Raw genomic sequence first — 27,462 nt, 5'->3', positions numbered from 1 at the left:
ATTTATATCCCAAATCCTAACTAACTCCTTATTTTCTAGATGATGAAATGTAGGTACTGCAAATAGCCCAACATCAGAGTCAACTACAGCAGAACCAAGGCTAGAATTCATACATTCTGATGTTTACATTATTTCTATGTTTTGAGTGTGAGGGTCCAGGGAATAGTCAAGTACAATGACTTCAAGTTATGGCTCCAAAAATTACTAGCTATAGGTCCCTAAGTAGTTATGTGATCCCTCTGAACATAAGTTTCTTCATCTATAAAAAAGATTTCATAATACCTTGATACAAAGATTAACACATAATAAATATACCTAGTACACAAAGCACAGATGTGTTAGAGGCAGATTTAAAAGCCCTGAACATAAGAGAAAATAAATGAAATGGGGACGTAGGAAACATCCACAAATGTAGCAGCTGAAATTCTAAAAGTTGCTATGTTCTCTGCGGACCGTGGCAGTGAGGACAACGAAAGAATCAAGAGCCAACTAGTCTTTCAAGAATGCTCAGAGCTAGGCTTTAGGCGAAGGAAGGAAGTCAGCAAAATAAAGAACCAGCTAGAGAGCATGGTAATATTCATTTGGACAACTATCTACCAGGCACTGTGGAGACTAAGGTGATTTGCCTGACCGCAGTAACGTCAGCATTTGTTTGGGGTAGAAGGTAGATAGTACAAATATTTGAAATGTTTACCAGCTGGAATGCTGGAGCCCCAGACATAATGAAGAGGCAACACAGAATCTAGGGTCCTTCATTCTCCCATTTATCTGCTTAGAACATCAATGGTTCTCTTTAATCCCTGTGCCTCTTTCTATAGGTTTGTATTTATATGCACATATATATATATCCATATACAGATAGATATATATGCCAGGCAAGCCCTGGTAGTAAGGCCCAAAGGCTATTAACACAGACACCCAGAAGAGACAGTATCCTGGATCAACAAAGGCAAAAAAGAAGAAGCTCTCACAAAGAAACCTGAGAAGTCTGATTCAAGGTATTAACAAGAGAATAGAAAGTGGCTGTCAAATACAAAAAAAAAAAAAAAAAAAGGAGGCTCCCTAGGTACTGATAAAGATCTGATACAAAGTAAAAAAAAAAAAGCAATAACTGTACAAATAATATACTTTAGTTTTATGCAGAAAAAAAGAAATAAGTATCTATCTTCATACAGTAGTCCTCCTTTATCCACAGTTTCACTTTCTGTGGTTTCCTACCTGTTCAACCATGGTCCGAAAATATTAAACGCAAATTCCAGAAATAAAAAATTCCTAAGTTTTAAACTGCTCGCCTTTCTGAGTAGTGTGATAAAATGTGGTGCTATCTTGGTCCCTTCACCCAGGCCATGAATCATCCCTTTGTCCATCATATCCAGTATATACTACGTGCCTATTAGTTACTTAGAAGCCATACTGATTATCAGATCAACTGTCGTGGTATTATAGTGCTGGTGTTAAGCAACCCTTAACTTTACTTTTATGTAATAATGGCCCCAAAGCACAAGAGCAGTGATGCTGGAATGTCAAATGTGCCAAAAGAAAACAGTATTTCCTTTAAGTGAAAAGGTGAAAGTTCTCGGATTAATAAGGGAAGAAAGTGTGTGCTGAAGTTGCTAAGGTCTACAGTGAGAACAAATCTGCAAAATTGTGAAGAAAGAAAAAGAAATTCATGCATGGTATATAGGGTTTGGTACTAACTGAGGTTGCAGGCATCCACTTGGGGGTCTTGGAACATATCTGCCCTGGGTAAGGGGGAACTACTATATTGGCTTTATATGCATAAAGAAACCCTAGAGGAGGTCAGGCACTGTGGCATACACCTATAATCCTAGCTACTTGGGAGGTTGAGGCGGGAGGATCACTTGAGCACAGGATTTTGAGGTTACAGTGAGCTACGATTGCATAACTGCACTCCAATCTGAGTGACAGAGTGAGACCTTGTCCTTTAAAAAATAAGAATGCTCAGACATTAATAAGAGTGGGTGCCTAATGTTTGTGTTGGTGGTGAGGCATACTGAAAATTGGGTACACTGGGGGGGACTGGGTAGAGGGGCAATTTCACTGAATGCTGCATACCTTTAAATTTATATATATGTACACATATTTACTATAGAAGTAATTTTTAAACAAAACTGAAACATTGCCTATTCAAAAAAATAAAATATATTTAAGAGGCAATAAAAGAAGTGGTCATAGAAAACATTCCAAGAATTTGGTTTCAAGTGCAAACAAAAAAAAAAATAGGAAAGTAACTAGGAATAGGGTAAAGATAGTTTTATTCTTTCTTTGGATATGGGTTTTCAGATGTACAACTGACGATTCAATGGTGTATTTGGGAGACCCAAGTAAAAAACCCTGATGGCTTCATTCTGTCATTTTAAGTTATGACAATTAATTTGTCTTTCTTTCTATTTACTTGTAATAACATAAAGTTAGTTTATCAAAACATGTAAGTGGCCAGGTGTTGTGGGTCACACCTGTAGTCCCAGCTACTCTGAAGGCTGAGGCAGGAGTGAGGCAGGAGGATCGCTTGAGCCCCAGGAGTTTGAGGTTGCAGTGAGTTATGATACGATTGCACTCTAGCCTGGGCAACACAGTGAGACCCTGTCTCAAAAACAACAACAAAAAACAAGAAACAACAACAAAAAACCCACATAAGTGACTACAACAAACAATCCACTAATGGCTAAGTGAGAATATATCATACTGTTACTTGTTACTAATCGACAATTTGATAAAAAAAAGTTCAGCTTCTTTTGAGTCTAAAGATTAGCACAATGGACCATAATCTTTCTCAGAAGACAGTCATCTAATCTTTTATTAAAGCATACCTTTTTCTAACAGCCTAATCAAATATCTTAATTCTTTGAAAAATAAAGGTCAACGATATGAGAAATCATCAGGCTACCTCTCTGACGGCACCAATGAAACAAACCCTGCCCACATTGGTTAATTAGCATGTGATTCACTTATTAACAGACACAGCAATGCACACTACAAGAGCAGTAATTGGCTGTGTTCCTGTAAAATGAAAATAGTTTGAGAACAACAAACCTGGCAACAAACTTCAGATTGTTCAGACTCACAGAGCCCATTTCAATGAACTCTCTGAAGATAAATACACTTCAGTTCTACACAGAACACTTCAAAGTTAGCTACATATTCATATACACATTAAACCGCAAAGTCATTCCAGTAATGGAAAAAGACATTTCCAAAGTACAGTTAATTAGTCCAATAGCTAGTTGGAGTATTAAAAAAACCATCCACAGAGGCTAACAATGAAGATTGGAGATAGGGGTAGGGGAGAAGAGGGAAGAAATAGTATCTACTTAAAACACAAAACAGTCTTCACAGAGAGAAATAAAACCAAATGTAACAACCTCTGGGGTGATCATCATATGGCAGAAGATAATATTTGTGGCTTTTAAGGATGACCTTAAGCCACCATGAAAAGATTAATTCCTTTACTACTTACTCATTAAAACAGAAAATAATTATTAATAATATAAAATAACAGCCCTATGTCAACTGCCAAAGTTAGGTTACTGGTAGACTCTGTGGTAGGAGAAAGCGCTGCTAAGAAACTGGAGACAATACAGGTAGCAATTTAAGGAAGATTTCATTGATGGCTACTATAAACCAATCTTTACAGAAAACCTCTTATGTGCCAGGACCACATCTCATTAAATCCAAAATGGTTATATCCAACTGTATAATCAATATTTTCCTTACAAGTCTTCCTTTCCCCCCACAAATTTCTGTATTATCAACTGAATTTTCCCTTAAGTAAGAAGCCAGAGTCTACACTCACAACATAATATCTGAATTTGGATTCACCTTTCCAGGCTAGAGATGTGATTTGATTTCTGATATTACGTGCAACAACAACACAGACAAGCAAAAATCAACTGCAGGATCAACAGGTTGTATCTAACTGACATCCCAGTTAGATTATGCAGAAAAATTCAGCTAACCAGCTTCCTCTGACCCAATCTTTTCATTTACCAATTCACCTACATAAAAGTGCACTCTGAAACAATAGTTTTCTAAAATAAAAGGTTACTTACAGTGAGATTTCAAAAAATAAATGTCTAGCTATTGGAAATAAACCACAAAGTAATCAAAAAACAATTTGATTCACTTACATTAGTCTGTTTTGGGCTCTAGACAGCAATGTAGCCAAAGAGAGGTCTGGCTTTGTGAAGAGACAGGGTTTAGGGGCAGGAACCCAGGTGCATGGGAGACTTGTGATCTAATAATGACTCTGTAACCAGTAGGCTGTGTGACCTGGAACTGTTCCCTGGAGACTGGATCTTCATTTTGTTAATCATAGTCCCTGCCTCCTATGGGTGTGTGTGTGTCTGTCTGTCTCTCGGGGACAGGGAGGGAGAGGGGGAGAGAGAGTGAAAGAAAGAGAGAGAGACTACGAGTATGAGAGAGAGACTATGAGTATGTATGGAACGAGGGTGGGCCCTAGGCTTAAACAACACCAGGTACTGTTTCTGCAAAGTGAGTTCTACAGTCAGCAATTCTTGCCAGGAGTATCCCATGTGACTCTAGATTTCACTCTGCAAGATAACCGGTCACCTGCCTTCTCTCTAATCAGTCACAAAATTCTGCCAGTTGACTTTTGAACCTCAATTACAGTTGACTCTTGAAAACATGGGTTTGAACTGCGTGGGTCCACTTACATATGGATTTTCTTCCACATCTGCCACCAGAGAGAGCAAGACTAACAACAACCCCTTTTCTTCTTACTCAATGTGAAGATGACCAGGATAAAGACTTTTATGATGATCCACTCCCACTTAATAAATAGTAAATGTTTTCCTTATGATTTTCTTAGTAACATTTTCTTTTTTCTAGCTTACTTTATTGCGAGAACACAGTATATGATGCATATAACATGCAAAGTATGTGTTAATTGTTTATGTTGGGCTTCTGGTCAACAGTAGGCTATTAGTAGTTAAGTTTTTGGGAAGTCAAAAGTTACACCCAGATTTTCAGTTGTGTGTGGGGGTCAGTGTCCCTAACTTTTGCATCGTTCAAGGCTGAACTGTACCTGTAAAATAAGGGATTGTGCTAAATGATTCTTATGATCCATTTTCAGTTATAATATTCCATGCTGTTTTGAAATACTCAGAATAATTATTATACATACTTGTTAAATACCTTATTGAATGGTCTAATGTCTGCATTCTCCCAAAATTCTTATGTTGAAATCCTAACACCAATGTGATGGTATTAGGAGGTGGGGCCTTTGGGAGGTGATTAGGTCATGATTAGTGCCCTTACAAGAGAGGCCCAGGAGAGCTCCCTCACCCTTTCTGGCATATGAGGTAATAATGAAAAGACTGCTGGCTATGAACAAGAGCCCTCATCAGACGTGAAATCGTCTAGCACCTTAATCTTGGAATTCCTAGCCTCTAGAACTGAGAGAAATAAATTTCTCTTGTTTATAAGCTACCCGGTCTATGACATTCTGTTACAACAGTATGAATGGATGAAGAAAACCTTTCTATTTTCATATGTGTTTATAATAATTATACATAGTCTCCCTAATCATTCTCCAAAACTTCTATTTATAGAGAATTGTTTTCTTCTCTGCTCCTAAATTACACAGGAAAGAGTCCATACCCAGTGAGCTAGGCCAGGTGCCAAGTACTTGCATCCTTCTTTCCAAACTAGAAATAATGCCTTCCTTTGGCTGTCTAACAGAGTAGTGGCAAAAGCTTCAGATTCTGGTTTCAGGCTGGGAGTGGAATGAGCAAAAAACAACTACATTTCTACTTTTCCACCTATAATGCTGAAAAAAAATGGTGGCCGCACTGTATCTTCTAATATTACGGACACCAGCTATTGTGGGCTGAATTGTGTTTCTCCCAAAATTTATATGTTGAAGTCCTAACCCCGAGCACCTCAGAATGTGACTTTATTTAGAGATACAGTCTTTACACAGGTAATTAAGTTAAAGTAACGTCATTAGGGTGGGCACTAATCCAATATGACTGGTATCCTTGTAAGAAGAAATTTAGACACAGACATGGACAGAGGGAAAACAGAGGGAAAAGACAGCCATTTACAAGCCAATGGGGCTGGGTGCACGCCTGTAATCCTAGCACTCTGGGAGGCCGAGGCAGGTGGATTGTTTGAGCTCAGGAGTTCAAGACCAGCCTGAGCAAGAGCGAGACCTCGTCTCTACTAAAAAAATAGAAAGAAATTATATGGACAACTAAAAATATATATAGAAAAAGTCAGCCAGGCATGGTGGCACATGCCTGTAGTCCCAGCCACTCAGGAGGCTGAGGCAGTAGGATTGTTTGAGCCCAGGAGTTTGAGGTTGTTGTGAGCTGGGCTGACGCCACGGCACTCTAGCCTGGGCAAAGAGTGAGACTCTGTCTCAAAATAAATAAATAAATAATAAATAAATAAATACAAGCCGATGGAAGAGGCCTAGAATAGATCCTTCCCTCATGGCCTTCAAAAGGAAGCAATCCTGCTAACACCTTGATCTCAGACTTCTAACCTCCAGAACTGCAAGAAAATAAACTTCTGTTGTTTAAGCCACCCAGTTTGTAGTACTTTGTTATGGCAGCCCCAGCAAACTAATGCACCAGCATTGCAGTCTTTCAAGGGACACATATATTTTAGGTTTAATTTTTAACACCAGAAATATCAGATTCTCATTTCTTTATTAAAGATATTTTCTATAAAAGGTCAATCAAATGAACTTTTGACTAATGACTTCCACGATGCAGTCATTTAACAACAATATGTGCTGGAGGAAGTCTGAGGTATTGACTAAACATATGGTTTTGAAAACAAGCATAAATGAATAAGCTCTCAAACAAAATATTAGTATCTATCCCTAGGTGGCCAGAAAACCGAGTCTTTAAAATAGAAGTTATTCAATAAAAGCAATTACATATGCAAATTTTACTAAATGCTAAGTAGGTAGTGGAGGAGGAAGTAAGGTGGGAAGTGGGGATGAAGGGAGATTCGGATTATGGCAGAGTTAAGAAAATATACATTCTGTAGTGAGACTACTTCAGTCTGAATTCTGGCTCTAGCTTTTACTAGCAGTACAACTTTTAGCTACAACATTACAACAACTTTTAAAGTTTGACTTTAAGCTAACGGTTGTACTGCTAGTAAAAGCTAAAATGCCTTGGTTTCCTTACCTATAATAATACTTTCATAGACTTAAAAGGATAAAATGAGATAAATTAAAACGCTAAATTTAACAGTATTTGAAGATGTAATAAGTACTCATTGTTTGCTATTATTATGTCACTTCATTCCATAATAACCATAAAATTAATTCTAGTGGACTTTAGTGTTACTAAAGATTCTACAGAAGTAAAGCATTCACTTGTTTGATTACATGTACCACGTAAAATACAATACCCCTTATCCACAAATCTTGGAGTTGTATCATGTACAAATATTTGATTTCCACTGAATTTAGTTCTGGACTGCAAGAGAGTAGTTTTACTCTAAAACAAGTCATCAAAGTGTAATAGAGAATGAGAAGAGACACCACTTTCAATACAACAGGGAAACAGTTACAACCACAAGCCAAACCATGAAAAATTTCTATGAGTTATAACGATGCACCCAAATGAGGAAGGACATTGAGGCCTGTTCAGATCCTAGAAAGACTACTAAGTGATCTAAAAGGGCATGTTTGTGTGCATGACCATTTGTTCCTTTCTCTCTGTGTCCTAAAGTCCTTAACAATCTTTTAGATGATCTACAGCTGTCTGGGTAATCCACAGGCAAAGCCTCCTATAGAATTCTAACCTCACACTACAGATGAACAAGGTGGAGCAGTGCTAAAGTAGGAATCAAGCAAGCACCTTCAATATTTTTCAGCCAGATGAGGGAGGGTAACAGCTAACCACCAGCAGATCACTACGTAAGAACTTACTGATCTAAGGAGCTACTGAGCCATCCTAACTATCTGTAGTACATCAATAACTAAAGGAAGCTACACTGCTAGGGATAAGAGAAAAATATTTGGTTTGACAGCTATTTGAACAAACATAATTGATGCTCACCTTTTGCTCCTTTCCTACTCTTTAGCAAATGTTCTGGAGAGAAGCATAGTCCTCAAAGATATATAAGAATCTGAAAGCATCACAGGACCAGGACAAAAATATATGAAGTAGGGTAAACAGAAATACAGTTGAAAAAAATTATCGCAGGAAACAAGAAGATGAACTCATGAGTTACTGTATATATTCAACTTTGGAGAAATTAAGTTCGGAAGAGACCGCAAAGGAAAGTTATAAAAAAAGAAGAGATAAGGCAATGCAAAGAGAAAATGAGAGCTAGCAGAGAGTTAACAAGTTTTCATTTGCCTCCAAACATGCTACCACCTCATGCATGGCATTTCTGCTCTTCTTTCAGTTTCCTCCAAATGTCTGCCTAGTATAGAAAGCTGGCTCCCTTACTTCTTTCAGTTATCAGCTCAAATGTCTTATTACCACTGAGTCTTTCTTGATAACACAATATAAACAGCAACTGCCTCCCATCCCACATACTATTCTTTTAATTTTTCCATAGCAATTATCACTGTAAGACAAACTATATTAATATATTTACTTGTTACTATCTCCCCAGTTAAAACATAGGCTCCACAAAAGCAGAAATTTCATCTATTTTATTCACTGTTGTACCCCTCAGCACCTAGAACAGTGTCTGACACATAGACATACTCACCAAACTGTTAAATGAATGAAAAATAGGTATGAGGAAATAACCTAAAACTAAATGGAAAAGACAAAATTACAATCAGAGGAAAGCTGATAAAGACAAATGAAGGAGCTCCAACTTAGACATTATTGGCAGAAACACACATGAACATAAAATATTCAAATATTTAACAGAAGATATAATAAATGAAATAAAAATCTGAATTTCAAAACAAAGTGCACATTCACATTATGTCTCAGTAAAAATAATCAATACATTTAGCCTAGGGAAGTTAGTATTGAATTTCAGGGATAAAGAATTGATTCCTATAGGCATCCAAGCACAAGAGGCAAGTCATTGTCACAGAGGGGGGTAGCATGGAGAGATGAACATGGTAAGCTGAGAACAGCTTGATCCAACATTTTCACTTAATGCTAGAAAACTGGAGTAACAGCTATAAAATTGAGAGAAGGGACGTGACAAAAGAATTTTAAAACTAGCCAATCTAACCTTCAGTTAAATAAAAAAGCAATAGTTTTAAATAAGTAAGATACCAGGGAATATGACCTCCATAAGTTCTTACTGAAAATGTAAAAACAAAACTACCTGATGATTTCCATTCAACCAAGAGATTAAAAAAACAACAAAAACTTGGCAATAGGGAGGCTATAGATAAGGACTGTGTGCACACATTTGTGCGAAAATGTGAGAATTATGATTATAGAATAGAATGTAAAGTCCTAATTCTTGACAATAAATACACAAAAGAGTGAAACAGACTGGAGAACATATAAATGTCCTTGTTTCCTAACTTTTCATTGTAGGAAGTCAGACACAATGAAATCCTGAAATATGAACTTGGGAGGAAATGACCCCATAGAATGATCTCAACCTTTTTATAGTCTTCATTTTTCATTTTAGAGAAATATATTTGGAGAACATAAAAACCTTTCCATGGATATCAAAGTTATTTATTTATTTTTTTTTTGAGACAGAGTCCCACTTTGTTGCCCGGGCTAGAGTGCCATGGTGTCAGCCTAGCTGACAACAACCTCAAACTCCTGGGCTCAAGCAATCCTCCTGTCTCAGCCTCCGGAGTAGCTGTGACTACAGGCATGCACCACCATGCTTGGCTAATTTTTTCTGTATATTTTTAGTTGTCCAGCTAATTTCTTTCTATTTTTTTTTTTTTTTTTTAGTAGAGACGGGGGTCTCGCTCTTGCTCAGGCTGGTCTTGAACTCCTGAGCTCAAACAATTCACCTGCCTTGGCCTCCCAGAGTGCTAGGATTACAGGCATGAACTACCGCACCCGGCCAAAGTAGCTTTTAAAATATAAAATTATAGTAATTGACTTTATAGCATTTTTATTTATTTATTTATTAGACAGAGTCTTGCTCTGTTGCCTGGGCTAGAGTGCAGTAGCATCATCATAGCTTACTAGAACCTCAAACTCCTGAGTTTAAGCGATCCTCCTGACTCAAGTCTCCCATGTAGCTGGGATTACAGTTGTGTGCCACCATGCCCAGCTAATTTTTCTGTTTTTGAAAAGATGGGGTCTTGCTATTGCTCAGGTCAGGCTGGTCTCAAATTCCTAACCTCAAGTGATCCTCCCACCTTGGCCTCCCAAAGTGCTAGGATTACAGGTGTGAGCTACTCCACATGGCCTGCATGTTCTTATTGAAGCATATCATGACTTTCATATAATGCAAGAGCTGAATGGGAGTTATTTCATGTTGTTTACTTAAGATTGTATCAGTTAAGGTTGACCTAATTACTATTATAACATGTTGTACTATTATAATGATTAACATGACATATAAGAGCAATCTATCCTAAACTTTCCTATACTAGGTTTTCATTACTAAGTACAAATAAATTAGCCTAATTTTGTTGCCTATTTTTCTCTCCACGTATTTTGTTCTCTTCTTTACCTAGAGAATTGATCAGTCAAACACTTAGTTTCTATTCTAATTTATAACTCAATTTCTTATAAATTCATTATGAGGCTGTTTTGATGAGCCCAGAATTTAAAATCAGGGGTATGGATATTCAGTGAGTCTAACTTGGGCCTCAGCAACCACAGCATTCAAACCAAATTTAAGTAGAACCCCTGAAGTAATGTTATAGAGCCTTATGAGTCTATATACTTATATTGTCTGAGGACTACTCTTCTGATATTTATTCTGAACTAAAATTTGGATATGATTAGTCTTTCCACTATCTTGCTATTCTGGAAATCTATTTCCAACATATAACTCAGAATTCTTTTTCATTTCTTTTTTTTGACACAGAGTCTCACTGTTGCCCGGGCTAGAGTGCCATGGCGTCAGCCTAGCTCACAGCAACCTCAAACTCCTGGGCTCAAGTCCCTCTGGCTAGAGTGCAGTGGTGCCATCATAGCTCACTGCAACCTCAAACTTCAGGGTTCAAGTGATCCTCCTGCCTCAGCCTCCTGAGTAGCTGGGACTACAGGAGCATGCCACCATGCCTAATTTTGTTACTTTTTGTAGAGATGGGGTCTTGCTCAGGCTGGTCTCAAACTCCTGACCTCAAGTGATCCTTCCACCTTGGACTCCCAGAATGCTAGGATTATAACAGGCATGAGCCACTGTGCCTGGCCTATAAAGAGTATTTTTATAGAGGGCAATGGCAGTTATTCTCTACAGTGTCAACTTTAAAAGTTAGGTACACATTCTCATTACTACCTATCTTCTTACTTGTTAGGGCTCTGTTATCCATAAATTATGTGAGCACTTACTATTTGCTCAGTTTCTTGGCCCTGTTCAGTAAGGTACTTATTAATATATTGTATAAAGCTTTCAAAAGACTGTTTCTTGATTCTAGAATTTTTGAAATCAGAATACACTTATCTACAAAGAGTATTCAGTCTATTTTCTTTAATCTTTGTCTATCTAGGTTGTGGAAATAAACTCTTCTTCATTCCCTTTCCCAAATAGGTAATTCATTCTCTCCTTTTTATCATTTCAGAATGTAATTAGATTTAAAAATTTGTAGAGAAAAATTTTTAAGGAAGCCTATCTAAAAATCAGAAAAATGATAATCTCTGACATTAAGGAAATTATTTATCCAGGAGGACCAAAAAAGTTGAGGAAAAAGAACAAAGGTTGCTTAAAAAATAGCCACAATTTTGAGTACTATATGTCAGCTGCTTTTCTAGGTATCTGAATTACATCATCTCATTTGCTTCTTCAAGGCTATAAAATTTATATTATTCTCATTTTTAGATGAGGAAGCTGAAGCTTAGGGATTGAAGAAGTTCCAAAAGATGACAGAGATAGTAAGAGGCGGAGCCATGATGTGCATCCAAATCTGTCTGCCCAAAGAGCCTGTGCTCTTTACAACAATTTGTAATGCCTCTCATGGCAACACAAAGTCTGGTTCATTTCTTTATTTTTTCATTTGTAAGTAGAAAACTGAGGCTCCAGTTTAATATACATCTAGTCTTGGATTTTACTCTAGCTCATTTTACTCCAAACCCAAGTTAAGTTTTTATTTATTTTTCTTAAATCAAAGCCTAACTGGTAAGTCTAAAGAGAAAACAAAGTATAAGGACGAGCTTGACTTGCATCTATAAAACAGATTATTTGCCTTCTTTCCGTTTTCATTTATCTGATCCCCTTCAGCCCTAAACTCATATCCCATCCCCACCTCTCCCAGTCTCACTTCCATTAAAAATTTGAGAAACTGAGACCAAAATATGAACAATTTTCTGAAAAGAGGCCAGGTGCAGTGGCTCACACCTGTAATCCTAGCACTTTGGGAGGCCAAGGCAGGAAGATTGCTTGAGGTCAGAAGTTTGAGACTAGCCAGAACAAGATCGAGACTCCATCTCTACCAAAAATGGAAAAAATTAGCTGAGTGTGGTAGTGTAACTGTAGTCCCAGCTATTTGGGAGGCTGAGGCAGATGATTGCTTGAGCCCAGGAGTTTGAGGTTGCAATAAGCTATGATGATGCCACTATACTCTACCCAGGGTGACAGAGCAAGACTCTTGTCTTAAAAAAATTCTGAAAAGGAGACAGACCCTAAACTTAAATTGCTGTAATTATATATCTGTTCAGCAAGTATTCACTCAGAGCCTATTATCTATTCAGCACTGTTCTAAGCACTGTAAATAAATATGCTAGGGAGGCCAAGTACACTGCCTGCCTGCCTACTTGGAGTTTACATTCTAGTGGGGAGAGAATGACAGTAAACAAGTAAATATAATTTAAAAAGGATGTCAGATAACAATAAGCACTAAGAAAAAAGATAAGAGGAGAAGGGGACTGGGTGGCCATAGTACTTATCAGGGAAAGCTTCACAGATGAGGTGACATCTGAGCAAGGACATGGAAAAGGTGAGGGAATGAGTCATGTGGCTGTCTGAGGAAAGAAAGTTTGAGGCTAAGGAAACAGTTCAAAGACCTAGAGACAGAAGAAGGCCAGTGGGGTTAGAGAAGAGAAGTAAAAAGGAGAAATTGAAATAGAAATTTGGGGTGAGGAGATAATGTACAGCCTTGAGGCTAATGTAAAAATTTAGTTTCTTATTCTGAGAACTGTGAATAACTAAATTCATTTAGAACTTTATTTTTCCTTTGAAAAATAGCTATATAATCTCTTGAAATTGATGCAATATAATAAGTATTTTTCAAAGGCAAGTTGAAACAGCTTTTCATCCATGTACCACGTTTATTTGTATACATGATTTTTACTTGAATTATTCAACAGAAACTAAGCATTCTCTCAAATGCTTATTTCAAAGCTGACACCTCGACACTATCACACTCATCAGTAAGGCTCATCTGACTGACTATCATACTTACAAAAATCAGGATGTCAACCTACAACTCACTCAAAAACCTTGTTGCAAACATTCACTTTGAAAAGGAAGGGATTAAGTCAACTTTGAGTGCTTCAAAAGTTTCTCTTGGGTATAAAAATTAAAAATGGAAAAAAAAAACCCCTCCACATTGTATCATATGTTTATGACAAAATGAAAATAAAAAAACAGAATTCTGTGTTAAAATTAAAAAACACAGCAGCGGAGTTCTTATCCAAAGTCCTAGACATAAACTAACTGCAACTGTACTGTTTCTAGCATAGCTATTTTTTTAACATATAAAAAGTATCTGTTTCTTGGAGAATGTTTGGGAAAAAAATTTCATATATAAGCCTCTGTCCCATCAATTCCTATTATTAAACACAAGATGCCTTAATTTAAAGCAAATAAGATTTTTCTTATCTCTAGTTATTTTCAGCTGAAAAGTAGTGAGGAGCTAGCATCCACAGAGGAGCAGACATCTTCAAGGAAGTACATTACAGGTGAAATTTTTTTTTTTTTTTTTTTGAGACAGAGTCTCACTCTGCTGCCCAAGCTAGAGTGCCGTGGCGTCAGCCTAGCTCACAGCAACCTCAAACTCCTGGGCTCATGCAATCCTTCTGCCTCAGCCTTCTGAGTAGCTGGGACTACAGGCATGCGCCACCATGCCTGGCTAATTTCTTCTCTATAGTTTTAGTCGTCTGACTAATTTCTTTTTATTTTTTAGTAGAGACGGGGTCTCACTCTTGCTCAGGCTGGTCTCGAACTCCTGACCTCGGGCAATCCTCCCGCCTCACCTCCCAGAGTGCTAGGATTACAAGCATGAGCCACCGCGCCCGGCCAAGGTGAAATTATTGATAAATAAACTAATAGGATATTAGCTGGGTCCATGTTTAACCATATTTAATTTTATATGATCATGACATTTCCATTATAGTAATAGAAACTGAACTTTTTAAAAAAAACAAAAAAACATTTTAAAAATTTTATGAATTTGCAATGGCAAAATTCCACTTGGACTACTATTTAGCGAGATCTTCATATGAAATTTCTCCTTCTGAGCCCTCCTTCCCACAAAATACCAAAGGAATGATACTACTTCTCCAATTTTGTTGTGCACGTATCCATGCAATCTGGCAACACAAGCTCAATTCAACTACATATATCCTTTCCCAATAAATGTCACCACAATAATCTGGGTAAAAGAAAATATTTCTAAGCTCTATTGGACTACCTGTTTTAGGACTGTAGGCAGTCTACCGCAACAGGAGCTATTCTATAAGAGATAGTTCTAACATTACTTCATTTGTAAAGACTTATAAACAGTTTAGAAAAAATTAAAAAATAAAGTACAATTTCCTAAAAAAGTATTTTTATAGGCCCTCAAATAAGGTTAGATAACAGCTATTTAAAATGCAGAAATCTTGCTGACATTGCCTTCAAAATATATCTATTATCAGACTATTTCGTACTACCTCCACTGTTGCACTTAGTCTGAACCACCATCACCTCCTCTTTCGAGAATTAGAAACTCTGTGTTCAATGAGACCTACTACAACTACTAAATATAATACCCTACATAATGTTTATCCCATTCCCTTATCCTGATCTATCCTTTCATTTTTCCAAAGCATTTATCATTTACCATTTTACTATAAAATTTACTCATATTAGATTGCCTGTTTTTCCTTATCAGAGTATAAAGCTCCAAGAGGGCAGCAATTTTTGTTTTGCTCTTTAAAGTACTCTAAGCACCCAGAACAGAATATGTGATTGGCAGCTTATGAGACAAATATGAAGAACCACATCATGCAAGTCAATTATGATCGAGAAACATTAATTATGACAAAAATATATGTGTCCTTATTACACAGAAGTTACCATACCAGATAAAATAAGCAGTTCAATGATTTCTGCATCTCCAAGATAGGCAGCAGCGTGCAATGGGGTTCTCTTTTCATTGTCCTGTGATGATAAGGAAAGGTGGAATGTAAGTTTTAAGATAAGGTTAATTTTAATACAGTTTAAATGGGGGGGAAAAAACCCATTATGAACTATCAACTTATTACTTCCACTAGTCCAATATGCAAGTCTCATTAATAAAATATAGGGCATTTCCTTGGTAGGAGAAAAACCTAAAAAAAAATTTTGGTCTCAAAATACTGGTGTAAGGTACAGCAAAGGCCCAGTGCAGTGGCACATCTATAATCCCAGCACTTTGAAAGCCCAAGGCAGGAGGATCGCTTGAGCCCAGGACTGACTACCTTGGGCAACATAGTGAGACTCTGTCTCTACGAAAAATAAAAAAGTTAACCGGGCATGGCATGGTGGTCCATGCCTGTAGTCCTAGCTACTCAGGAGGCTGAGGCAGGATGATTGCTTTGGTTGTTCCGAGTTCGAGGTTGCAGTGAGCTACGATTGTGCTATTGCACTTCAGCCTGGTAACAGAGCAAGATCCTGTCTCAAAAAAGTACAACAAAGAATTAAAAAAAAAAAAATCTAAAATGACAAAGAAATAGCTTCTTAGACTTTATTTGAATAAAGATATATATATATATATATATATATATATATATATATATATATATATATATATATATACCAGCAGCCTAGGCAAGTTTCTTTTACTTCATATATTACTGTTTTTTGCCAATATATTTCCACAATTTTACAGTTTAGAACTGTTGACCTAATTAAATAAAACAAATTTTAACAAAACAAAAGATTTGCTTAACACAATGTTTCCACAGGAGTACCTGTACAGTGGCAAAAACATAAAATATTTCTGGGGATTTGAAATTATCCTTTAAAGCATCTTAAGGTTTTTCTTAATGTACATGCCAGTTTGCTTTTATTTCTAAAATATATTTATGCCTGTTTTAATATAAAAAATACATATTCCTCCAAATCTTCTTTCAGGAAGAGAAGCTATATTTAATGCACAGCTTCATGGACCTTGTCCCTAAAAACAACAGTGCTCTCCGGTTTAAGAAGCAAAGTCTTAAAGATTTTTAGTTCACACCTACACCCTATCTACAGTTATAGAGTATTGCTGACTTGGGTGCATTTGAGAAAACTATTTATTTAGAAATACTTATATTGAAATTTACATCCTTCATTTTTGATGAAGGCTTCTGTGACTAATTGTTGTTTTCCACTATGTTCCACCTTTGACCATAGGAATAAAATTTTAGCTGGTCACTTAGGTACCCAAGGAGAAAGTACTTCCCAGCTTCCCTTGAAGTTATTTTACTTTGTATTGATCAATGGCATATGAGTAAAAGTTAACGGACACAACTTCCAGGTCATCTTCAACTTAAAAGACAACTACTCTGGAGCTGGACTACCTTTCTCATTTCCCTCAGGCTGGGAGGCAGATGTAAAATTGAGCCAGCTTTGGTCATGCTGATGTAGGCACACTGTCAAGAAACAAGTTCCAGGAATGATTTTACAGAACAAAGATGTCCCACTAGCTTGGACAACTGACTTCTAGACTATTAAGAGAAACAAACTTAACGGGTACTATATTTTACCATATTAGAATACTATTACAGTTTCAAGATTTCAATGAAAAATGTACCTCATTTTGTAATAATTTTCTAGTTTGGGAATCCCTTAATTACTCTAAGAGTAGTTGGGCCACTGAAAATAAATAAGGGGGAAAAAAAGAAACCTGTCAGGCAAAAGAGGGGTTAAATATCCAAATACAAAAAAGGCTGAGCTATAGTATATAGAGGTATTATAAAGATGTATGTAACATAATTATCACTGATCTCTTCAAACATTTCATCCTATAATTCTAATATATTTGTGATATTATTTTTGTCCTTAAAATAGTAATAGGTGTTCCAGTAAAGAAAGGTTAGTAAAGTGCTATTAATGGTAAACTGTTTAGTAAGCTGAGTATTGTCTAATCATAATTTACACATGATCTTGCTTTTTATTCCAATATATACCCCAGGAAACAGAATGTTCTGCACAGAAATTATTCAACAAATAGTTGTTAAAAAAACTATCACAGAACCATTAAGATAACAGGATATAAGCTGTGTCCTAATTTAGTTATTTTCTAAAAAAAGGATCCTTTGCCTAGGCTTTTCAGTGTTACTTATTTTCATACCAAACTTCCTAGAGTATTTAAATATGACCAGACCTAGTAGAATTGAGAAACTGTATTTATTGCACAGGATAAACCACACACACAGCATGACAACACAGAAAGTAAATCATTTGTGTGTGAGAGATGTCTGGAATCCTATGACTCAATGCCTCGTAATGTGTTTTATGACTCATAGGAACATTTTTTTTTCTCTTTACAAATCAAATTGGAGAAAAAGGAGAACATAAGGCTGGTTAATTTTGAAAGAATAAATTTACATATTTTATTACAGTTAAATATTAAAAATTAGGCAATAAAATATCTAAGATTCCTTTCAGCAAAATATACTAAAATTAAAAAGTGACTATCTCCTTATACTTAGTAATTTCATTTCAAGGCTTTTTTAAGCCTTTATGTGTGCAGATAAAATGATTAAGCATATTTATTGAATCATTATGGGAAGCAAAATGTTGGAAACAATTTTTTTTCCTGAAAACAATTTAAATGCTACCAAATGGTTACCTAAAATTATGAAACACAAGAAGCTCTTAATCTTTAACTTAACTGATTTTAATCAATATTCTTGGTTTTCTAAGTAAAATTTATGATGACTTTGGCATACTAAATACTTTGACTAGTAGTCTACCACTAATAAGCCCACACATTTTTGTTCCCATGACAGGATGTATGTTTATTAAGGATAAGATGTGGTTGTTACCACAACTGTTTGTGCTAAGTGTATTTGCTATGATAACGAATGATTTGTATGAATAGCAGTTAAACTGATGAAATAGGAATGAAAAAAGCAAGTTGTTTCTGTGATCACTAGGTTGAATACTACAGAAAGACTTAGTAAAAGCAAGCTACCAAAAAAATGAAAGTGCTACTACCAAAAAAATGAAAGTGCTACTGAACTGGGTATGGCTGATACAATTGAAACACTAAGGCAAACAGTAAACAGTAAAAATCTTAGAAGTTTTACTCTAAGATTGTCTCTTAAGGGTCTAATTTCTCACATCACTTAAAGAACCCAAATGGAAATTACAGATAATGCACTGTGAGCACGGTCTAAGCAAGGAAGAGGACATTAAACTCCTTTGTCAGAAGACTCTACACTGTCAATGAAAAAGCCTTGGTCCAATTTCAAAAAAATTAGCTAGTAAATACACAGTCACGCTGAAATGTTTAGAGATTTACTTTTTATGATTCCCAACTACCACTTGCGAACACATCAATGAGAGGTCTTATAGTTATACATCCTTAAAATGAAATACTACGCTTCCAATTTAAAATTAGCAGCAGATCTCAATGTTTCTTATCAACGAAAATCACAGCGTTAAATGAAAAATGCAGGCTCAGAGCCACTGTGTATAAAAGGTTCTACACACACTTGGGTTTAAATATGCATAAAATATCTTTGGAAGAATATTCAAAAAAAGAATACAGTGATTGTCTCTGAGGAAGAAAGATGGTTGACTAGGGTTTGAAGTTAAGAGTTATTTTTCACTCTTTGTGGTCCTCTGTACTATTTGCAGTTCATACCATACACATGTTTTTAAAAGTAAAAAGAAAAATTAAAACCTTATTTCAATAAACTGAGAAGCATTTTAACAAAAATCCTAAAAACAATTTCCTATACCAGGTATTTTACAACACTAGGTGCCCATTTTTTAAAAAACTGTTTTTTAGTAAGTTTATTTTAGAAACCATTACATCTCAATGTAGTATTCCAAAATAATCCCAACTAGAATTATTAAATACATAGACATAAGACTCAGATTTAAGTTTTCAAACTCATTTTTCTAGTAAATACATTTTCAGTAAATACATTTTTCTTATAGTTCTTGCATAAGTGCTATGACAGATATTTTGTACATATTAGGTTAGGACCATAAAAGTGACTGCCTGCCTACCTTCCCAATAAAAGCAAACAAAAAAGAGCATTAGCTCTTATGAGCAATTATCCTGAAAGACAGAAGATGAAACACATTAGAAGGGTTCGGTGAGATCAATAATTGTTAACCACAACCACTGGAGTTGGGTCACAGTTATGAGCTGGGCCAGTGCAATACCAAAGAATTATATAAGTAGTTGAAAGATGAGAGTTTCTTTGTGGTGACGGAACAGTTCTGTATCTTGAACATGGTAGTGGTTATACAAATCTATACATAAGCCAAAATGTCACAGAATTATACATAAATACATTACCACACACAACCCCTGCCCACCAACCATCAATGAGTGCTTGCAAAAAGTGCTGAAATCCAAGTAAGGTCTGTAGTCTAATTAGTTGCACTGTGCCATTATCAATTTCCTGGTTTTGATAATGCACTAGAAGATGTCACCTTTGAAGGAAACTTGCTGATACAAACACGAGACTACTATGTACCATTTCTGGAATTCCTGATAATTTATAATTTCTTCAAAGTAAGTTTTTAAAAAGTGTTCAGAAACACCCTGAATTATACTTTATATGTTGTGTTACGGTGAACTCTGGAAGCAAGCAACAAAACACTAGGGAAGTAGGCTGTGAGAAAGAAGAGAATATGGTGGATTCAAGCACAGGACAGAAAAGGGTTAGATCTAAGTAGTGTCTTAAATCAAATCTGGGAACTGAGACTACACTTATACATTCTCAACATTTTCGGTGGAAGCTTTATCTTAAAGCAGATTTCAAGATCAAGTAATAAGAGGATACATATAGAGCAGGAGAATAGGGAGTTACAAATGGCAAAGTGACAGCAAGACAGAACATTTGTTCAAGACAAAATACTTAAAAGTGACTCAGAGAATTCAACCATTTACATGGATTTAATCACAAACCTTTATAGCAATGACTTAATTTTATAATTCTACCTTTCTCCAGATCTTGAAAGTGTTCATATACGTCAGCTATAACTCCTGAGGAAGAATAGTAGTAACAGCAGCCACAACAACTAACACTTACCTAGTGCTTACTTTACGGTAGGAATGCTTTAAGTACTTTACCTCATAGGGTTAAGTATGTGAATGCATTTCCTTATTTTATGGATAAGGAACCAAAACAAAGAAAGGTTTAAGGAACTTACTCAAAATGATATGGAAGTTGCAGAATCAGGATTCAAGCACAGGCAATTGGGCTCCAGGGTGTGTGTTGTGAATATATTATGCCACCTCTATTTATAATGCTCTACTGTTTAAACCTGGTCTGCTTAAAACTAATCATTCTCCCTCAAAAGATTCTGTGGTCTGACTTCACTTTTTCTTACCAATGGTGGCACAGTTTTCTCAGTAATTTTTTCTCTCTTTTCTCTTATATTCCCCATTTACACTTAATGATCATTCTCTTTCTTGCACCTATCATGTTGGCTTTTTCTTTTATTCCTATTGCTATCAGAGCAAAACTTACCTCTAAATATCTGCACATCATCAATCTGCAGGTTATGGTCCACAGAACTAAGGCAGACTTGTCTAGGACTTGCCACTCTTCTCTTCCCCCTTTGTAAAACAAGCTAGGATTGCCCAGTTGTTCTCAAGATCTGCACTCTCAGGGAAGCCCTATGGTGAACTCTCAGCCTTGGGGATATAGCTATGTAGCATACTGATGAATATCTGTAGCTCTTTCAAATAAGAGAACTATGGCTTACTTTAGTCCAGAAGTGATGCTTTGTACTCGTACAGCTATTTGGGAGAATCCTTAGATTGTATTTTTTGTTAACTTCATTTTAAAATTCACTATTAACCTTCTAGGACCTTATCCTTTCATTCTCAAACCACGTTAGAGATCCAACTGGCTTACGTGCTGGCAGCTTAACACATTAACTGCCATGTGAGTTGTATTTAACTCACGCTAGTTTGGAGCCTGAGGCCTCATGAAGCAAAACCTGGACAAAACCCTGCAGATTTTTTCATGAAAATCTTAGTTGTTGATGTTCTTATTGTTATAATTAACACTGACAAATTAATTCTAAAAATGTGGATTAAATGAATATAAGTTGATAAATATTTCATTTTTCATTAAATTAGAAAAGCATTGTTTCGTTTTTGAAGTTTTTATTCTATTTTCATAATAAAATACCATGGCCCCAAGGAAAAATATTTTTTCTAGTGTGGCAATGTGTTAAACCTGGAAAACAATTTCACTTTCATTATATCATTTGCTGTTCTGCTCAATCACCTTTATTGGCTGTCATCATGATCGTCAATCTCCATTCTACCTCCTGAACCTGATATTCAAAAGCCACTAACCTATAGCTGGAACCACAAATGTCAATTTCCATTAACAGAATACATGGCACATTTTCATCTTTACACATCGAACTCCAGGCTGCAAGTGATCATCCTACCTCAGCCTCCCAAAGGAATGTGCATATTATATTCCCTAAACCAGCTATTAGGAAAATAAACAGATACATAGTCAAAATGCCAAAAAATAACTTAAAATACATACAAAAATATATCCAAATGTCCCATAAGTAGGAAAGGGAGAATAGAGAAACAAAAATTAGAGGGACAAACCAACCAAAATAATAAAATGATAGACCTAAATCCAGCCATATTAATATATATATTAAATGTAAAAGATCTATACACACAAATTAAAAGACAGATTCTCATTCTAGATATAAACAAAAGACCTAATTATATACTATCTATAAGAAACCATTTAAATATAATGATATAGCTAAGCTAAAAGTTTAAAAGATAGAAAAAGGCTGGGCGCGGTGCCTCACGCCTGTAATCCTAGCACTCTGGGAGGCCGAGGCAGGCGGATCGTTTGAGCTCAGCAGTTTGAGACCAGCCTGAGCAAGAGCGAGACGCCGTCTCTAGTTACTAAAAAATAGAAAGAAATTGTCTGGCCAACTAATAATATATATAGAAAAAATTAGCCAGGCATGGTGGCATGTGCCTGTAGTCCTAGCTAACCGGGAGGCTGAGGCAGAAGGATTGCTTGAGCCCAGGAGTTTGAGATTGCTGTGAGCTAGGCTGACACCACGGCACTCTAGCCTGGGCAACAGAGCAAGACTCTGTCTCAAAAAAAAAAAAAAAAGAAAAGAAAAGAAAGAAAAAGATATCATGCAAATACTAATCATAAGAAAGCTAAAGTGGCTATATTAAGAGAATCCTTGGCTGGGCATGGTGGCTCACGCCTGTAATCCTAGCCCTCTGGGAGGCCAAGGCTGGAGGATCGCTTGACCTAAGGAGTTCGAGACCAGCCTGAGGAAGAGTGAGAACCTGTCTCTACTAAAAGCAGAAAAAATTGGCTGGGATGTGGTGGCACGTGCCTGCAGTCCCAGTTACTCAGGAGGCTGAGGCAGGGGGATTGCTTAAGCCTAGGAGTTTGAGGTTGCTGTGAGCTAGACTGACACCACAGCACTCTAGCCTGGGCAACAGAGTGAGACTCTGTCTCAAAAAAAAAAACAACAACAAACAAACAAAAACCAAAAAACCACAACAATAGTACCCAAAACAAGGAAAATTATGAGCTATAAAGAGGAACATTATATAATAGGAAACAGGTGAATTCACCAAAAAGACTGACAATCCTAAAATATATTCACTTAATAACAGAGCTTCAATGTATATTCAAGAAAAACTTATACAGGGAGCCAGTGGGGTTGGGCGTGCCTGTAATTCCAGCTACTTGGGAGGCTGTGGCAGGATGATCACTTGAGCCTACGAGGATAGGATGAAACAGGATGGAATGGGAAATAAATGAAAAAATAGAGAATCCACAATCATACACAGAGACTTCATTATTTCTCTCCCAGTAACTGACAGAACAAGTAGAAAAATGAGCAAAGATATAGTTGACCTGAAACAACACTATCAAGCAACTGGACCCAATCAACATTTATAGAACACTCTACCTAACAACAAAAGGATACATGTTATTTTCAACTGCACTTGAAATATTCATCAAGATAAACCATATTTTGAGCCCAAACCCAAACTTTGACACATTAGAATAAGTTGAAATCATATAAAGTATGTTCTCTGACCATAAGAGAATTGTTAATAACATACCTAGAAAAATTTTCCCCAAGTATTTGTAAATCAAATACTTCAGTAGTAAAGTAGAATAAAAGTAGAAAACAACTTCTAAATAATCCATGTAAAGAGGAAGTCTCAAAGAACATTAGAAAAAGTTTAAATGAAATGACAATGAAATACAACATACCAAAATTTGTGGGATGAAGTTAAATCTATATTTAGAAGGCAATTTATCTATTAAATGCTTGTATTAGAAAAGAAAGTCTCAAATCAATAATTTAAGCTTTCACTTAAGAAACCAGAAAAAGAGCAAAATAACCACCAAACAAGCAAAAGGATGGAAATGATAAAGATAAGAAATCAACGAAGGTGAAAATAGAAAAATAAAGGAGATTAATGAATCTCCAATAGCCGGTTCTTCAAAAAGATCAATAAAATTGTTAATCCTCTAAGAATAACCAAAGAAAAAGACCAGTATCTGGACAAAAAGGAGATTATCAGTAAAAACTCCAAATACATAAAAAGATTAAGGGAATATCATGAACAATTCTATATATGTAAATTCAACTATTTGGATGAAAAAGACTAACAATTCCTCACAAGACAAAACTTACTCAAGAAAAAAATAGATAACCTGAAGTTTCACAACTATCCAAGAAACTGAATCCATATACAACTGAATTGCCAACAAAGAAAACTCCAAACCCAAATAGTTTCAAAGGCAAACTCTACCAAACATTTAAGGAAGAAATAATACCAATTTGCACATTTTCGTCTAGAAAACAGAAGATTTCCATTCTGAAAACCAAAATTATTACCTTGACAGCAAAACCAAAGATATTATAAGAAAATCACAGACAAATATCCTCTCCATCAACATAAATATCCTCAACTAAATATTAGCAAATTGAATTCAGCAATATATGAAAAGGATAACATATCAGAACTAGGGTTTATTCTGTGATCACAAGTCTCATTCAACTAGAGTCAACTAACATAATTCAATGTATTAGCAGACTAAATAAGAAAAAAATCATAATTATCGCATTTAACAAAACTTAACATCTGCTCATGATTTTAAAAAGTCTCAGCAAACTTAGAAGGGAACTTTTTTTTTTTTTTATTTCAGCTCAACATGGGGGTACATAAGTTCAGGTTATATACATTGACCATGTGCCGCCCATCCCCCTGAGTCAGAGCCTCAAGCGTGTCCATTCTCCAGACAGGGCGCCTGGCACTCACCATGTAGTCGTACCTACACCCCCCCCACCCCCCCCCAGCCCCCACCCCCCCCCGGAGTCAGCACCTTCAAGCATGACCATTCCCCAGACGGTGCGCAACACACTCATCATGTAGGCATACACCCATCCCCTCCCCCCATCTCAGTCTCATATCCAAGTGGTATCCTTCCCCGATGTGCATTTAGGTGATGATCAGGGAAACCAATTACCTGGTGAGTACATGTGATGCTTGTTTTTCCATTCTTGGGATACTTCACTTAATATAATGGGTTCCAACTCTCTCCAGGAGAACCAAAGCGATGTTGTATCATTGTTATTTCTTATAGCTGAGTAATACTCCATGGTATACATATACCACAGTTTACCAATCCATTAGTGGATTGATGGGTATTTGGGTTGTTTCCACATCTTTGCAATTGTGAATTGTGCTGCTATAAACATTTGGGTACAGGTGTCTTTGTTATAGAATGACTTTTGTTCTTCTGGGTAGATGCCCAATAAAGGAGTTGCTGGATTGAATGGTAGGTCTACTTGAATCTGTTTAAGGTATCTCCATAATGGTTTCCACAGGGGTTGCACTAGTTTGTAGTCCCACCAGCAGTGTATGAGTGTTCCTGTCTCTCCGCATCCATGCCAACATACGTTGTTTTGGGACTTTTTGATAAAGGCCATTCTCACTGGAATTAAGTGATATCTCGTTGTGGTTTTGATTTGCATTTCCCTGATGATTAGGGATGTTGAGCATTTTTTCATATGTTTGTTAGCCATTCTTATATCTTCTTTTGAAAAATTTCTATTCATGTCCTTTGCCCACTTTTTGATAGGGTTGTTTGATTTTTTCTCGCTGATTTTCCTGAGTTCTAAATAGATTCTTGTTATCAGACCTTTATCTGATGTGCAGTATGTGAAAATTTTTTCCCATTCTGTAGGCTGTCTGTTTACTTTCGTGACTGTTTCTTTGGCTGTGCAGAAGCTTTTTAATTTAATCAGGTCCCATTCGTTTATTTTTGTTGTTGCTGTGATTGCCTTAGGGGTTTTCTTCATAAATTCTTTGCCTAGACCAATGTGTGTAAGAGTCTTTCCTACATTTTCTTCTAGAATTCTAATAGTTTCTCACCTAAAATTTAAGCCTGTTAGCCACCGTGATTTGATTTTTGTGAGAGGTGAAAGCTGTGGGTCCTGTTTTAGTCTTTTACATGTGGCTATCCAGTTTTAGAAGGGAACTTTCTTAACTGATAAAGGGTATTTACAAAAGCCTACAGCTAACATGAAATTTAATGGTGAAAGACTGAATTCTTTCCTTCCAGGAATGAGGCAAGGATGTCTACTCTTGTCACTCCAAGTCATAGTCAGTAAAATAAGTTAAGAAACAGAAATAAAAGGCATATCAATTGGAAAGGAAGAAATAAAACTGCCTCTAGTAAAAAATGGCATGTTATTAGAAAATTCCAAGGAATTGACAAAAAATCCTAGAATGAGTTTAGAAAAGTTGCTGAATGCAAGGTTAATATACAAAAAGCAATTGGATTTCTACAGACTAGGAATTAACAAATGGAAGTCAAACATTTTAAAAACTGTACCATTTACAATAGCACCAAAGTGTAAAAAGAAGCAGAGAGAGAAAGAAAAGAAGAAAAAGAATTGCTTAAGTATAAATCTAACAAAAACTTGCAAGATTTGTATGCTGAAAACTAATCAAACTATGCATGAAACAAATCAAAGACCTAAATAAACGGAGAGAAATACCATATTCATGGATTGGAAGACTCATTATTGCTAAAATGCCAATTTTCCCCAATTTGATGTATAGATTCAATGCAATCCCAATCAAAATCCCAGCAGGATTCCTTATAGATATGAAAAAGCTAAAATTTATGTCCAAAGGCAAAGAAATCAGAATGGCCAAAACAATTTAGAAAGAACAAAGTTGGGGGCCTCACACTGTGTGATTTCAATAATTAACATAAAGCTGAAATAATCAAGGCAGGATATGAGAAAACGGACAGACATAATCAGTATAGAGTCCAGAAATAAACACACAAATATGATCAACTGATTTTTGACAAAAGTACAAAGGTGACTCAATGTAGAAATAATCTTTTCAACAAATGATCCTTGATATCTATATGCCAAAAAAATGAACCTCAATCTCTACCTAACACCTTATACATTAACTCATAAGAGATCATAGACCTAACTCCCAAATATAAAATTATAAGACTTTTAGAAGATAGGAGAAAATTGTGGGTTGGGCAAAACGTTCTTAGCTGTAGCACTTAAAGCAAAATCCATGAAGCTGATGAATTAAACCTCATCAAAATGAAATTTTGTTCTGAGGAAGACACAGTTAAGAGGATAAAAAGATAAAACACACATTGAGAGAAAATATTTGCAAATCACATATCTGACAGAGAACTTGAATTCAGAATATATAAAGAACTCTCAAAACTCAAAAATAAGAAAATCACGTAACAAAATATGGGAAATTAAATTGTGCTGGGACAATTTGGTACTCATTTGGAAAAGAAAAAGCCAAGAACAAAAAAACAAACTCCAAACCACTACCTCACATTATATGCATAATTTAACTACAAGTATATTATTAAGCTAAATGTAAACAGCAAAATT

At 36.0% G+C, this 27,462-nt stretch overlaps 1 protein-coding gene across 4 annotated transcripts in view; it reads right to left on the bottom strand.

The window, feature by feature from the left end:
• The window catches only part of ANKRD28 (ankyrin repeat domain 28), a 176,619-nt gene that overhangs the window by 64,434 nt on the left and 84,723 nt on the right, over positions 1-27,462 (bottom strand). For all 4 annotated transcript variants that reach the window (XM_045538353.1, XM_045538334.1, XM_045538343.1 and 1 more), the window contains exon 3: positions 15,408-15,486. In XM_045538353.1, the coding sequence (XP_045394309.1) occupies positions 15,408-15,486 (79 nt within the window). The remainder of the gene's footprint in view (positions 1-15,407; positions 15,487-27,462) is intronic.

Source organism: Lemur catta, chromosome 1 (genome assembly GCF_020740605.2).
Source record: "Lemur catta isolate mLemCat1 chromosome 1, mLemCat1.pri, whole genome shotgun sequence".
Taxonomy (NCBI): Eukaryota; Metazoa; Chordata; class Mammalia; order Primates; family Lemuridae; genus Lemur; species Lemur catta.
The sequence above is the reverse complement of the archived record's forward strand: the minus strand, read 5'-3'. Positions and strand labels throughout refer to the sequence as shown.